At 38.0% G+C, this 12,564-nt stretch overlaps 1 protein-coding gene across 4 annotated transcripts in view; it reads right to left on the bottom strand.

Moving 5' to 3' along the window:
* The window catches only part of SYT1 (synaptotagmin 1), a 357,757-nt gene that overhangs the window by 62,802 nt on the left and 282,391 nt on the right, over window positions 1-12,564 (bottom strand). For all 4 annotated transcript variants that reach the window (XM_055808605.1, XM_055808602.1, XM_055808601.1 and 1 more), the window contains one exon: window positions 11,753-11,920. In XM_055808605.1, the coding sequence (XP_055664580.1) occupies window positions 11,753-11,920 (168 nt within the window). The remainder of the gene's footprint in view (window positions 1-11,752; window positions 11,921-12,564) is intronic.

Consider the following 12,564-nt stretch of genomic DNA (forward strand, 5'->3'; position numbering starts at 1 on the left):
TTTTTATGCACTTGATTACAGTACATAAACACTGTAGAGAAGAGGAAGCATCGTGTATGTAATGGCTTGAATCTACTGAAGAAGAGCACAGCAAGAATCAGTGACTTGGAGTAGAATCCAGTAACATCCAAATAACAAATAAAGTAAAATTTTTAACCGATAGAGTAACTGCTGAAGCTATAAGGGATGTGCTGTTTTCTCCATGTACTGATGTTGTAAAATCAGTAACTTGCAAACTCTTTGGGTCTGAAGACCCTCTAAGTTTTCCAGTGGAGGTGCAAAGCTGCCTACTGCTACTGCTACTACCAGCAAACACTGGTCCGTTGTCAGCAGCCTTATCTTTGTATCCTTTGCCAGCAAGGTCTCACGTGGATTCTTCCAGTGGGACTTCCAGAAACTTCTGATTAGATGATATTAATATGTGTCACAGGAGACCTGGTTTGGTGAACTTCGACTAAAACCATGCAGGATAACGCTGAAAGTCAGGGTGCCATGAGGAAATCTGAGCTTTTGGAGTTTGCAGGCTATGGCCAAGCAGCCAGAACAAAATGCCATGGGCTGAGAATCACAGCTCCTCGATCCAAAACCAAGGAAGGTCTAACTTTCAAGCTTGTAAGGGGGTTTTGTTGTGCCACCTACCTCCCAGCTTGGCCCAGGGGGAACAGTACAATCTCCAGGATGCTGCCTGTTTTCTAGATCAAGTTTAATTATAGGAGGTTCTTTAAAATGTTCCTTGAAGATCTAGGAGTCCTCCAGATTTAGAGCAGAGAACCTCACCTCATTTATAAAAATACCCAATTTGATAGGAAACAGTAGTATTTCTAAACAAAACAATTTTTTTTAAAATGGGACATGTTTGGTTTTTTTGTTTTTTTTTTTTTTTTTACAGAAAGAAAATTTTAATGTTAGCTAGTCTGGCTCAGTGAAAATAAAGTAGATCACATTTAAAGGCCTGTTGTCCTCAGTAAGTTGTAAAAGCTCATACAGTGTCGGGCAACACACCCAAGGAATCAATGAACAGGTGAGCTAAAAAGTCTAAGGAGCATGTCCCAGTGTTTACACACAAGATATTCACAGCTAGCTTTATATGTATTTATTGCGCTCAAAGGCTGATGAACAGCGAGTTTTCATGTTAGGGAACATATAAACAGGAAAGTTTCAGAGCCATGAATTCTTACATAATGTGACCATGTTTGTGCTTGCAGGAACTTAAGCCAATTGTAGAACTCTGCAGCTGAGGTCCAAACAGGAAGCCAATATTCCCAAGTCATTCTGTAACATATGATTGCTGCAGCAGATCTTGTACAGCTTAATTAAAATCTGTTCTGATTTACAGCTATCATATCTCAGAAAATATTAATTTTTGGATGTTATGTTTTTCATCACAAAAATTGTAACTTTTAATACACTAAATGTGCATATTTTTCCTTTAGGCTGATGGATAAAACTAAAAGCATACATTTATCCACTAAGAAATCAACTAATAGTTTAGTATCACAGACAGACATTCTGAAGAAATAATCATGTCTTTTTAGAGATTTTAAATGATTCAATGATTTAAAGGGTGTGTAGAAAAGTATGAGATTCTATAGCTAGAGAAACATCATCATTTGCTATATCAAATTGCAATGAGACAAATTGGTCCTCATAAAAAAAAGAGGATGGGGAAGCATGCACATATTTGGATGGCACGTGAAGTTACAGGTGGCATCTTTTGGAGGGCTTTGATGTAATGTCATATACAAATTCATGACTAAGAGTGATAGAAAAAGAAAATGCAGGGATGAAAATCTACTATGACAAGAAAAAAAAATCACTGGTTACAGAGATGTGCTGTGGAAGAACTGCAGCTCGTACTTTGTGTCACAGACATGTAATTGTTGTACCTATTTTCTGCACAGTAAGTATAAGCAAAATATTAGAGTAATCAAAATTAATTCAAATGACCCGTATCTCCTAGAAAACTTGCCTTCTCTAAAACATCACAGAAAATTTATGTTCAGTCTGACTGATTAATGTGAAAGTCTGAAAGAGTAAAAACACTTTCAGCATAATCCACTGCTACCTAATTCTGGGCTGGGCATTAACAGACAGGGGATGTCAGCTGCAGACCTCAGGGCGCCCACATGAAAATGAGCTGCTGCCAGTTTTGAAGCCTGAGCTCCACTCGGCAGAGATCCTCCTGTTAATTTTCAGTTACTGAAAAAAGATATGGAAAAAGAAAGGTAAAATAACTGGATTCCAGACAGCTCAGTAGCTCTGAAGATTACCAGAAGTAATTTAAGTAGCACCTAAAGTCGGTTAAGGATCTAATGGGAAGCTCAGGAGCTGTCTGCCCACTGCCATCCATACCACTGAGAAGCCGCAGTGCCATGTTCTGTGCCGGTGGCATCAAAAGCACGTAATAAACCCACATAATGGTAATCACCCAGGGAGTGACTTAGGTTAGAATATTATGTCAAGGTCTCTATCTAAGAAGAAGAGATTTGAACTCAAGGCCAGCCACAAGTGGAAAAAGGCACTAAGAAGGGTTCCCAAATTTAGTTGCCATTATCAGTGACAGTGAAAGGTGGCAATAACTCCTAATTCTGTTCTGTTGTAGGTGAATACATCCAGCCGATCAAGCAGCAACAACACACCACTTTGAACTTTCTATCTGATTGCTAGTTTGGAAAACTCCTACTTTTGGCACTATTTCTATAATTGTAATTGCAGAAATAATGCTCAAGGAAAATGTTTTGGCCTCCATATCACTGGATTCAGTTTCAGGTATTTCTTTTCATCTAGTGCTTGGCCAGCAAGAAACACATATAGACAATATCTGGGTCCAAAAGATCAGCTATCAATTTCATCTGCGCACTGATGCTTGTTCAGTCAGTTGTGTTCTGCTCTAAGGGGACAGCAGGAGCAGTAATTCTGTGGCAGTGATCATACTTAAGCCCCACAGAATAAAACCATGCCCTGGAAAGTCTGCCAGTGGAAGGGATGAAACAACTACAGCACCACTCCATCCATCTAGCAAGTAAGCCAGCCATTGAGCCATCTGAAACAAAAAGTCACAGTTGGTGCAGTTAAAGGCTGCTCACAAAACTACTAAAGTCTGCACAAAAGCTTCCATCACAGAAGATGCATCATAAAAAAAAAAAAGATGTATTTCTGCTCCACACTCAGGTCTACATCTCATATGCAGAGACAAACAGAGCAAGAACATGCTGAGAAGTGAGGAGGTGGAGTGATTCACAGAAGTTTGATCTCTGGTCAACATAGATACTAAAAAGGAACACAGCATTAGACTGGAAGTTAAAAAAGTGCAACTTAATAATTAACTGACTCACTCGGGTGTGTGATAATAGAAGCTAGGAAAAAAAAACCCCAAACCAAACCAAAACCCCCAACCTTAAAAGAATAAGAAACTAAGAGACCAGTCAGCATTTTATGATTTTCTCCCTTCATGTAGCCAGTGCTATGAAAGTCTGAAGACAGGGAGAGAGAGAGAGAGAAATGGTTTGACCTTTAGACAATGGCATCATTCTTGGAGTAAAATTCCTTACTATTGGAATTCTAGATGACAAGGACGTTAAAAAAAATTGAGTTGTATAGCACCACCATTATAAATGTTCACGCTCAGAGAAGGTACAGAAAAGGATCTTGCTCATCTCTTTAAATCTTATGTATGATTTAAGACTTACTGATGAACATTCAAGAATAATAATATTTGCTTTGTTTTGTCTGATTGAAAGTGAAAGACTAGCTATAATCAGTCCTTCAGAAAGAACTCTGTGTCTGTAGACTGCAGGATCTTAAAAACTAGAAATGTCAGTTCTCCATTAACCTATAAGGGAAGAATGCATAAAATGCAGAAATAGAAATATTCTGTAAAAAGTTTTTTTTTTTCTGCAAGTTACGCTGTACAACACCATCCTGCTCAGACTGAATTAGACATGAACATGAGAAAAAGGCTATGCTATTCCAAATGTTTTTATAATACAAATTAAATCATAATGTCCTGAGTGTTTCTTTAGTTATGATGGTAAGAATGAGAGAAAACTGCAGAACACCACGGAAAAGAAAGAGGGAAGAAGTAGAGTGTTGATTGCACTAAAACCACCCATCTGCACCACACCAACACCACATCAGCCAATGTCAGGAATTTCTTTGGCCTTTGGTGGAAGGCTGAGTTTCATAACTGTAGGAACAAGTTATTGCTGTCTGTCATCCATTTACCCTAGAAATAAGGCCTGGTAACACATCCTAAATTCATGTACTCTACCTCTTAAAATATTAACATAGAAACAATAAAAGCCTAATACCACCAAACTGAAAATACAGTATTATGTTCTAGATTCTAACTGTGATTTCTCTAAAGACATTTGATGTTAATTCCTGTCACAGGTACAATGCAAAGTGCTTCAAATGCCAGTTAAGATCGTTGTTGAACTAAACTGAAACACAACAGGCTCTGAGAAGAGGTTAAATGGTTACTATGGTAATCCCTGACATGGTCTAAATTGGTGTTTAAGAGCTGACAGAGGGAAAAAATGGAGACAATTGCTAATCCCTTTCCTTCTCAGGTCACTATTCCTAAATGTTTGTCTTTAACATTTTCAGAAATATATCTTTCTCAGGCTTCTGGAAAGCAAGATATTTTATTTCTATGTGGTTGGGCACAACAAAGCCAGGAGACCCCAGCATGGCATACTATACCTCAACCTTTTAGCAAAAAAGCTGTCCTCTTCTTTGTGAGAGCTGCTCTTTCCTTATGACTGTTAAAATGCTGGTCTCAGTTCTGAAGGTCCTTCTATGACACTAATGATGAAATATTTTGATACAGCCATCTTATAGCTTCCCTGAGCTCCTGATCCTGGTTTGTAGCAGCCATCAGATAATAATTTTTGTCACTGTTGGTTTGCAAAGTGGGGGGAGAAAGGGAAATAAGGTATTACCCAGGACTACAGCAAAGCTTCTGTCTAGAGTCCCAGTGAGAAATGTAATTTCTGCTGCTGGATAATGCATTCACTGATGCTAGCAGTCAGAAAAATAAGTAAGTACATAAAATCCAGGTGGAGAACAATGCAGGAAAAATTAATGTATAGCATGTTCTGTGGCCCTTTCACACCATTCAGCTGATTCTGCAGATCCATTTGCAAACCCTCCCAGATTACAGTTTTATAACTGGGAGTGCTCCATGATTATGGCTGAATTCCCTGGAATTCCTTCTGCAGTTTCCATCCAAAACATCTCTTTGTCTTGTAGCTTTAGCTTTAGCTTTAGCTCGTCCACTTCAAATATACTTCAACACATGCGAATGACTGATACATCAGCTATCTGAACGAATCACTTGCAGGTACATGGAAAATACTTCCAGCATCTAAGTGATATAAATTATGCTTAAGCCTTTTTAACAAGAATTCTAAGATGATTTTGATCCCTCTCAGGATCTTTCTCAAACGTCTAAAAAAACACCATTCAGACAAATGCCACTGTATGTTCAACATCCAAGCCCAGTGCTTTTGCGTACTCTGGACTCTTTTCTATTAGGCATTTTAAAATATCCTATACTTGAGCAATTAACCTCCCCACAATAACATTAAGAGGCAGGTGGGGAACTGTCCACTATTCCTTCCTTCAGCCTTGTAACTTTCTACAAGGTCTTTAGGAATATGCCTTGTCTAGAATCACAGAATCACAGAATGGTCAGGGTTGGAAGGGGCCTCTGGAGATCTAGTCCAACCCCCAGCCAAAGCAGTTTCACCTACAGCAGGTTTCACAGGGACACGTCCAGGTGAGTTTTTAACGTCTCCAGAGAAGGAGACTACATAGCCTCTCTGGACAGCCTGTTCCAGTGTCAAGAATCAACATTATTATTATTATTATTATTATTATTATTATTATTATTATTATTATTATTATTATTATTTTGTGCATGGATCACTAGATGCTTAGCACCAAGTGTAGGATCTACTTTGTCAGCACAGTTTAACCTCAAGATGCCCTTTCATATTTGAAAGTCAAATGGTAATAATTATGTTTTTGACAAATAAGCAAGACAAGTTTTTCTGCTCTCAGAATGAATACTGTGCAGAAACAGAAGAGCCCCAGCAGAGCCTGAATTTAACACTACCATGGAACCTCTCCTTCTTGTCTACTGTCCTCTGTATTTGAATTTAGTATCTGTAAAGCCAGACGTTCTGAGATGAAGCAAGACAAGTTCCCTTTTGATTTCAAATAAGCCAATTACATTCTTTTTGTAACAACACAAGAATGCCTCTGACCTCCTAAGTTAGGTGTCTCTTCCAGAGACTGAGTTAAGAAGGAGAATATTCAACAAAGGTATACAGTGGGTTTGTCAGCAGTTTGAGTATAAAAGGCGAGAAAAGAAGTGCCTAATTCTAATAGCCTGAAACAGTACCATAACTTTCCTACTTGAGTCATATGGTTTTATCTTTAAAATCACAACATTTCAACATCTTCAATTTCAAGATGACAACCAGCTAATTAACTGGTTTAACTAACTGAAGAATTTCAAACCAGTCTTGCTTATTCTCAGACTTAAGAACCTCTGTTTTGTTACCTGTCTCACTATCAAATTCAGTTCCTTTTCAGGACAGATGCTGCACTTACAATGTTGAACGTTGTGCATTTACTGTATGTAACTGCCACAAAACCTGAAAATTAAACGCCCTTAGTTTTAACATTTTAAAGTTTTAATTGGGTGTAAGAAGAAAGAAAACTTGAACACCATGCAGAAAACATAGTGATCCAATATAATACACAGCGAAATAAAGGCAGCCTCCCATTTCAAACTTTGTCTGACACTCTGACAGCATCTCCATAGGGATAATGATACTTTTCTTTGCAAAGCACTGTGCTATCTGCAAAGCTGTGTAAGACCAAAGTGTTATTATTAAAGATGGAAAAGGCCTATTAGATCATCTGTCCATCTCTGATATAACAGAAAATGACAATGATTTGCTGCTGTGACTTTGCAGTGACATTTGTAAAAATGTCCTTTCCTCTTAGCTCTGCAAGTTTCAGTGCTGAGGATTGAATAAGCTGGTTGGCTTACTAACTTTTCCAGTATCCAACTTCTATGAAGCATATTGAGGTATTACATTTACCCATTTCAGGCCCAGTTTCCCATCTCCTTCCTTCAACTTTTATTTTTTTTAAGAGGAAGGAAAGAACAATCCTCATGAATAGCGCATGTCAAGCTTCACAGAACAGGTGTTCCACTCCCCAGCTGCAGAACACTTGCATCTCACCCTTCCTTTTGCAAGGAAATACGGTAGCACCTCTCCTGCTTGGGTTTGTGCATCATGTAGGACAGCAGGTGTTGTGCATCTTCCTGGTGTTTTCCAGCAGACTTCTCAGAAGCCCAGTACAAAATATATCCATCACAACCCACTGTGATACGAGCATGCATCTGTCAGGTAACCTATCCATGGTGGATGCCTGATCAGATAATGCATAGAGTCATATGTGATGGCAGTTGTTAAGAGGTCTGCAGAACTCCTGGTGGTAGATACTTGCAGGTCAAAGATCCTTTTCTGTGTGGACTAAGGCTCTGCTTCTCCACTGTTTTCAAGGGAAAGAGCTGTTTCTGCTCTTCCTTACTTTCCCTAAAATTTCTTGGAATGTTTGCTACAACAGGTTTTCAATTTAAGTGCCAATATAACAAAACGTCTGGAGGGAAATCAGCTGAAGTATTCAGATGACTCTCAGTATGATTCACACTGCTGTGAGAAAAGAAGTTGTCTGTCTGGCCTTCTGTACTAGAGTGATAACAGATATTGGATGCAGTGTGTACTCAGATAAAAGTTAATGGCAGTGACATCTGGTAGATGACACAGAGGAGCAAACTCCTATCATCTGTTTTTTAACACTCTGTGCCCAAACGATTACATGTCAGGCTTGGTAAAAGGGAATAACCTTTCAATATCTACCACTCTTCCCTCCCATGCTCTCAGTCATATGAGACTGAAGGACTATTAGATAAATCACCTCCACATATTCACAAGGACTGCAGAGCTAACAGCAGCAAGGAAAAAAGGATTCAAGGAATGCAGTTCATTAGTGCTTGCCTCCCCAATATTTAGCAGTTGTTGTAGAGACTTGTACATTCTCAAAACCCTCTCACAGTCATGACAAATGCTTACATAAAGCCTTGTACCTTCAAAGTGCTTCACCAACATAAATATATTAATAAGACCTTTCCCAGAAGACAATGCAGTGTCAGAGAGATGCCATTCAAATGGCTGGGCTGTGAGAGGTAGAGCTTCAAGTATTTCATTAAACATTCATCCTCTGCCATCAATTTCAAGCCCATCTAGAAAACAGGATGGAAAGTACAGTGGAGCTTTATGAGCAAAAAGAAGAGTAACTGTAAAAGGATTTTGCCCTCTGTGATTGCAGTGTTAATTGAATTGTATGTTCTGTGATATGCATCAACTTAATTCAACATAATGTGACACAAAAATAAGACGTTTATACTCAGCTTGACTGATGCCACCTAGATGTTTTTTCAAAGTGATTGGTGACAACTGCCACTGATGTGGTTTGGGAGATGTTTTCTGCATCATGTTTAGGGGCCACAATGAAAACATTAAGGATAGTTTGGCATCAGATACTTAAATGAAAACATATTTAGAATTCCTGTTAGTGCTAGGTTGCTAAGAATGGACAAACTTACTTAAGTGCTGTGAGGGCAAAAAGGAAACAAACATGTAATTCTTCAAATACTGCAGACCACACACAGATGTGCTTTTCAAGGGCAAATTCATTAAGCAATTGTAACATGCAGAATAGTCTACAAAAGGTATTTTGATAGTCATATATTTCTGGGTGAAATCCATTTGCTTAGGCTTCAAATTGCTTTTTATCATGTTTTCTTACAATGAGTAAGGCAGATCGACATATTGTGTTCACGATCACTACCAAGAGACAAGCATGTGTCTGTTGCTACACACCTGGCATAGGTAAATCATGCTATACATTTGTATGTGCAGGACTGTATTTGCTAATTCTGAAGCTAAGATACCTCTTGGTCACAGCTGTATCTGCTGTGAATTCTGCAACATCTGCCATGTCAGCTGATAACAGGTTTATGAAGATAGGACCTCTCCCATCCCTCCCTGTCCCCTATTTATTATCACATAAAATGTACTAGAATTTGTTTGGCATCTTTGCTGCAGAGCAGGGGCCAGAACATTGAAGGTGGTGAGGTACTTGGCAGTAGCCAAGTATGGAAATATGAATGACATTTTTTGTGAAACACAGCTCTCAAACCACTGACAGATGTAACTCACTTGGTTCTTTAGGTAGAGGTTTCTTTTCCAAATTGGGCTAAGCAACTCTTTGAATGAGGCTCAACATATATATGACAGAAGTAGAGGTTCCACAACAGAGCAAAAAGACGTGAAGACCCTTTGGATTAAATACACTTGGCTTATCTAAATTTTGAGTAACTGGCTTCTGTGGGGTCACTTTTTATTTGTACAGTGGGTTCAGGAGATGTTTTAGAAAAAGCTACAGCTAGCATACAGAAAACTAAGATTAACAAAGTCTCCAAATAACTTAGGTTACAGTATTATCTCATATTTATTGGATACCTTGCATGCTTATGAGCATAGTGATACAGAAATGAAACAGGAGACCTCCTGCATTATGAAAAAATATTTAGGGAGTTGGTGTAATCAGTTTTTCATGATGCTTTCAGAGGTTCATATTGCCTAGCTTCTTATAAATAAAAAAGCCATGCATTGGTAGCAACTTCAAAAAGGCCTTATAGAAAAACCTACAAAAATTAAAATGTTTTTTCTGCATATGTATTACCTGAATTGTTAAGAAAGGTGAGGGCAGAGGCTCAAATGGGAACTAAAAAAAAGCTCGTCTCTCCTATCTAACATTACTCTCATACAAATACATTCACATAGACAAATGACAAACACATGTAAAAATATACATCCACCGGTTCATTTGGGCTCTGAAAGCACAAATAAGGTACAACCTTGATTTCATCTCTACTGCAAACTATTCAAAACTCTTGTAATACTCTTCCAATACCCAAATACTTTAAAAATTATTTATTTTAATTACCTCATTCTGTTTTAATAAAAAGTTATTTCCAAGTCAGAATGCATTTTTGGAAGTAGTTCACACTGCTAAGTATCTATTTTCAAGCAATATTTCATCGTTTTGTATTAGCAGGACATGAACTTCATGGAGCAACCAGACGACTGAGTCAGGTTTTACCATGGGCATGAGACAGAAAATCCAAGAGGCAATGTTCTGTGCCACATGACAGATGACACCCCACACTAATCTATACCATGTTATCTATCAGCTGCATATGGGAATATCACTGCTTATGTTCTAAAATCTTTAAATTAGACTAGAATGGTAAAGTGTCAATTCCTCTTTGTGTAGTATTTGAGTTATTTTGTGTGTTTTGAAACAGCAAAACATGACAATGCAACAAAAGACTGATTTGATACTTAATGAAGTTTGTAAGTATTAATGCACTCCCATTTCACACTTCTATCTTTCTGATATGCCTTAAAGGAACAGGGCCCTTGAACTGCAAACTTCCTTTTTCTCTTTTTTTTATGTTTTCATCTTTAGCTCTGAGAGTGGAAGACAAATGCCCCATATAGCATAGGTACCAATGACACATGCAATAAGCACAAATCAATAAGCAGTAGAAGAAAGCCATCTGGAAATACAGTCTTTAAAAAAAAAGCACTCAAAAAGCAAGACTGAACTCTACCATTTCTGAAAATCTGAGAAGGCTGCATGACTCAGCATCTGCTGAATTTTTCACAACTTGTAGTCTAAATGCAATATTCAGGTATTTGTTACTTGCATTAAGTAAGATTTCATCCAGAGACTGTCCCTTTAATTACAGAAACTAAGGTTTGAATCCAAAACTGCTTATTAGCAGAATTAGACGATGAGGAACTCAGATTCATTCTCCCACCAGAGACGTGAAGTACACTGTGCACGCTGACTATTATGAGTGGGCAGATATCACCTAGTAATCAAAAGGAAAAATAATGTAAAACTGAGTGCAAAATGGTCTTATAACAAGCAAAAAGGTGGATGTGCTGGTATGAACAACTTCATAGGATGCACAATGTAGTGAATAAATATTTCCAAACAGTGTCTTGTGTACTTTAGGTAGCACTATACCTACTAAATAATGAACCCATAGGATGCTGGTACAGAGAGGAGAATAAAAAAGGTGATTAGTATTTGAGTGAGATACTGTTCCAAGGTCTTTGTCAAATGTAGAATTCTAATCCATGGATATTATTGCATAGCAGCTCAATAAAACTGTAAATTATTTTAATGAAAACCTACCATTATCTTCATGCAGAATAAGATACCTTGAGATGCAAACACTGAGAATGATTAGGACCACAAAGAAGTCTAAATGAACACTACTCTTAAAATTCAAATACAAATTCTATGTACCAAAACTGCATCAATTCAAGAAAAAGTCAAACACATGAAAACTTCCTTAATATATTGCATAAACTATCAAAAAGATTGGAAATAGGATTAGCAAAGTAGAATGTACCATTCAATGAGTATTGGAAAAGATGCTTATCAAAAACTTATCAGGCAAAGTAAGTCTGAGAAATGCTGATAACAGATGGGAGCTGTCTCTGCAGAAAAAATGTTGCTAGTTTGACTGTTCCTCTAGCTGAGGATAAAAGTGTCCTGGGGGAAAAAAAAGTCTGATTTTTCTTACCTCTTCCTTCTCTGCACTTTGTAAGTCCCTCCACTCTTCAGTGACATGACCGAAGTCCACTGTGTTCATTGCAACCTTGTATTCCCCAATGATATCATGTTTGGAGAAACGATCAAAGTCATAAACTGCCATCACTAAAGTTTTTCCACCCAGCTCAGAGTATGGCACCTGCAAAGACGAGGAAATGACAAACTCTGTATCTGAGACAATAAAGATCAGTCCTCTACAATGCAAATCTATTTCTTTGGTTTATCAGCTGTCATCTCAGGTAAATTGAACTGCAGACAAAATTATGAGGTGTATTTGTTTCAGAGTCACCAGATGCAGTATTTTTTGAGACCAGGCTCTGGCACTCGATAGAACAATGTGGCAGCTCACTCATCACTCCCTGGCTTTTTCTCATTCTACTTCAAATCATTTTGTGGGTGATGAAACTGAAACAGGAAGCCCAATTATTTGCACTGAAGACACATGAACTTTTCACACAAGGGTGTCTTTTCCTCAATAAATTGACTGTCATCACTCAGAAATGGGTAGCTCCCAGACTGATGAAAAAAACAGAACAGGATTACTGTATGTGACACAAAGTAATTAGACACTAAATAGTTCTCTTGCGGTACCACTACCTAATACTTACCAAGGGATATTTTTCATTATTATACCTTTCACACTGTAGATACTAAGGTGCTTTCTAAGTCACAGCGTACAGCTAGAAACTGTGGCGGCAGAAGGCCAAATTCTGACTGATTTTCCAGCTGTTCTGATGTGTTTTGGACAGATGCTGTGGGTTAGGATGCTTATGAGTCACATTT

Source organism: Falco peregrinus, chromosome 6, assembly GCF_023634155.1.
Source record: "Falco peregrinus isolate bFalPer1 chromosome 6, bFalPer1.pri, whole genome shotgun sequence".
In the NCBI taxonomy this organism is placed as follows: Eukaryota; Metazoa; Chordata; class Aves; order Falconiformes; family Falconidae; genus Falco; species Falco peregrinus.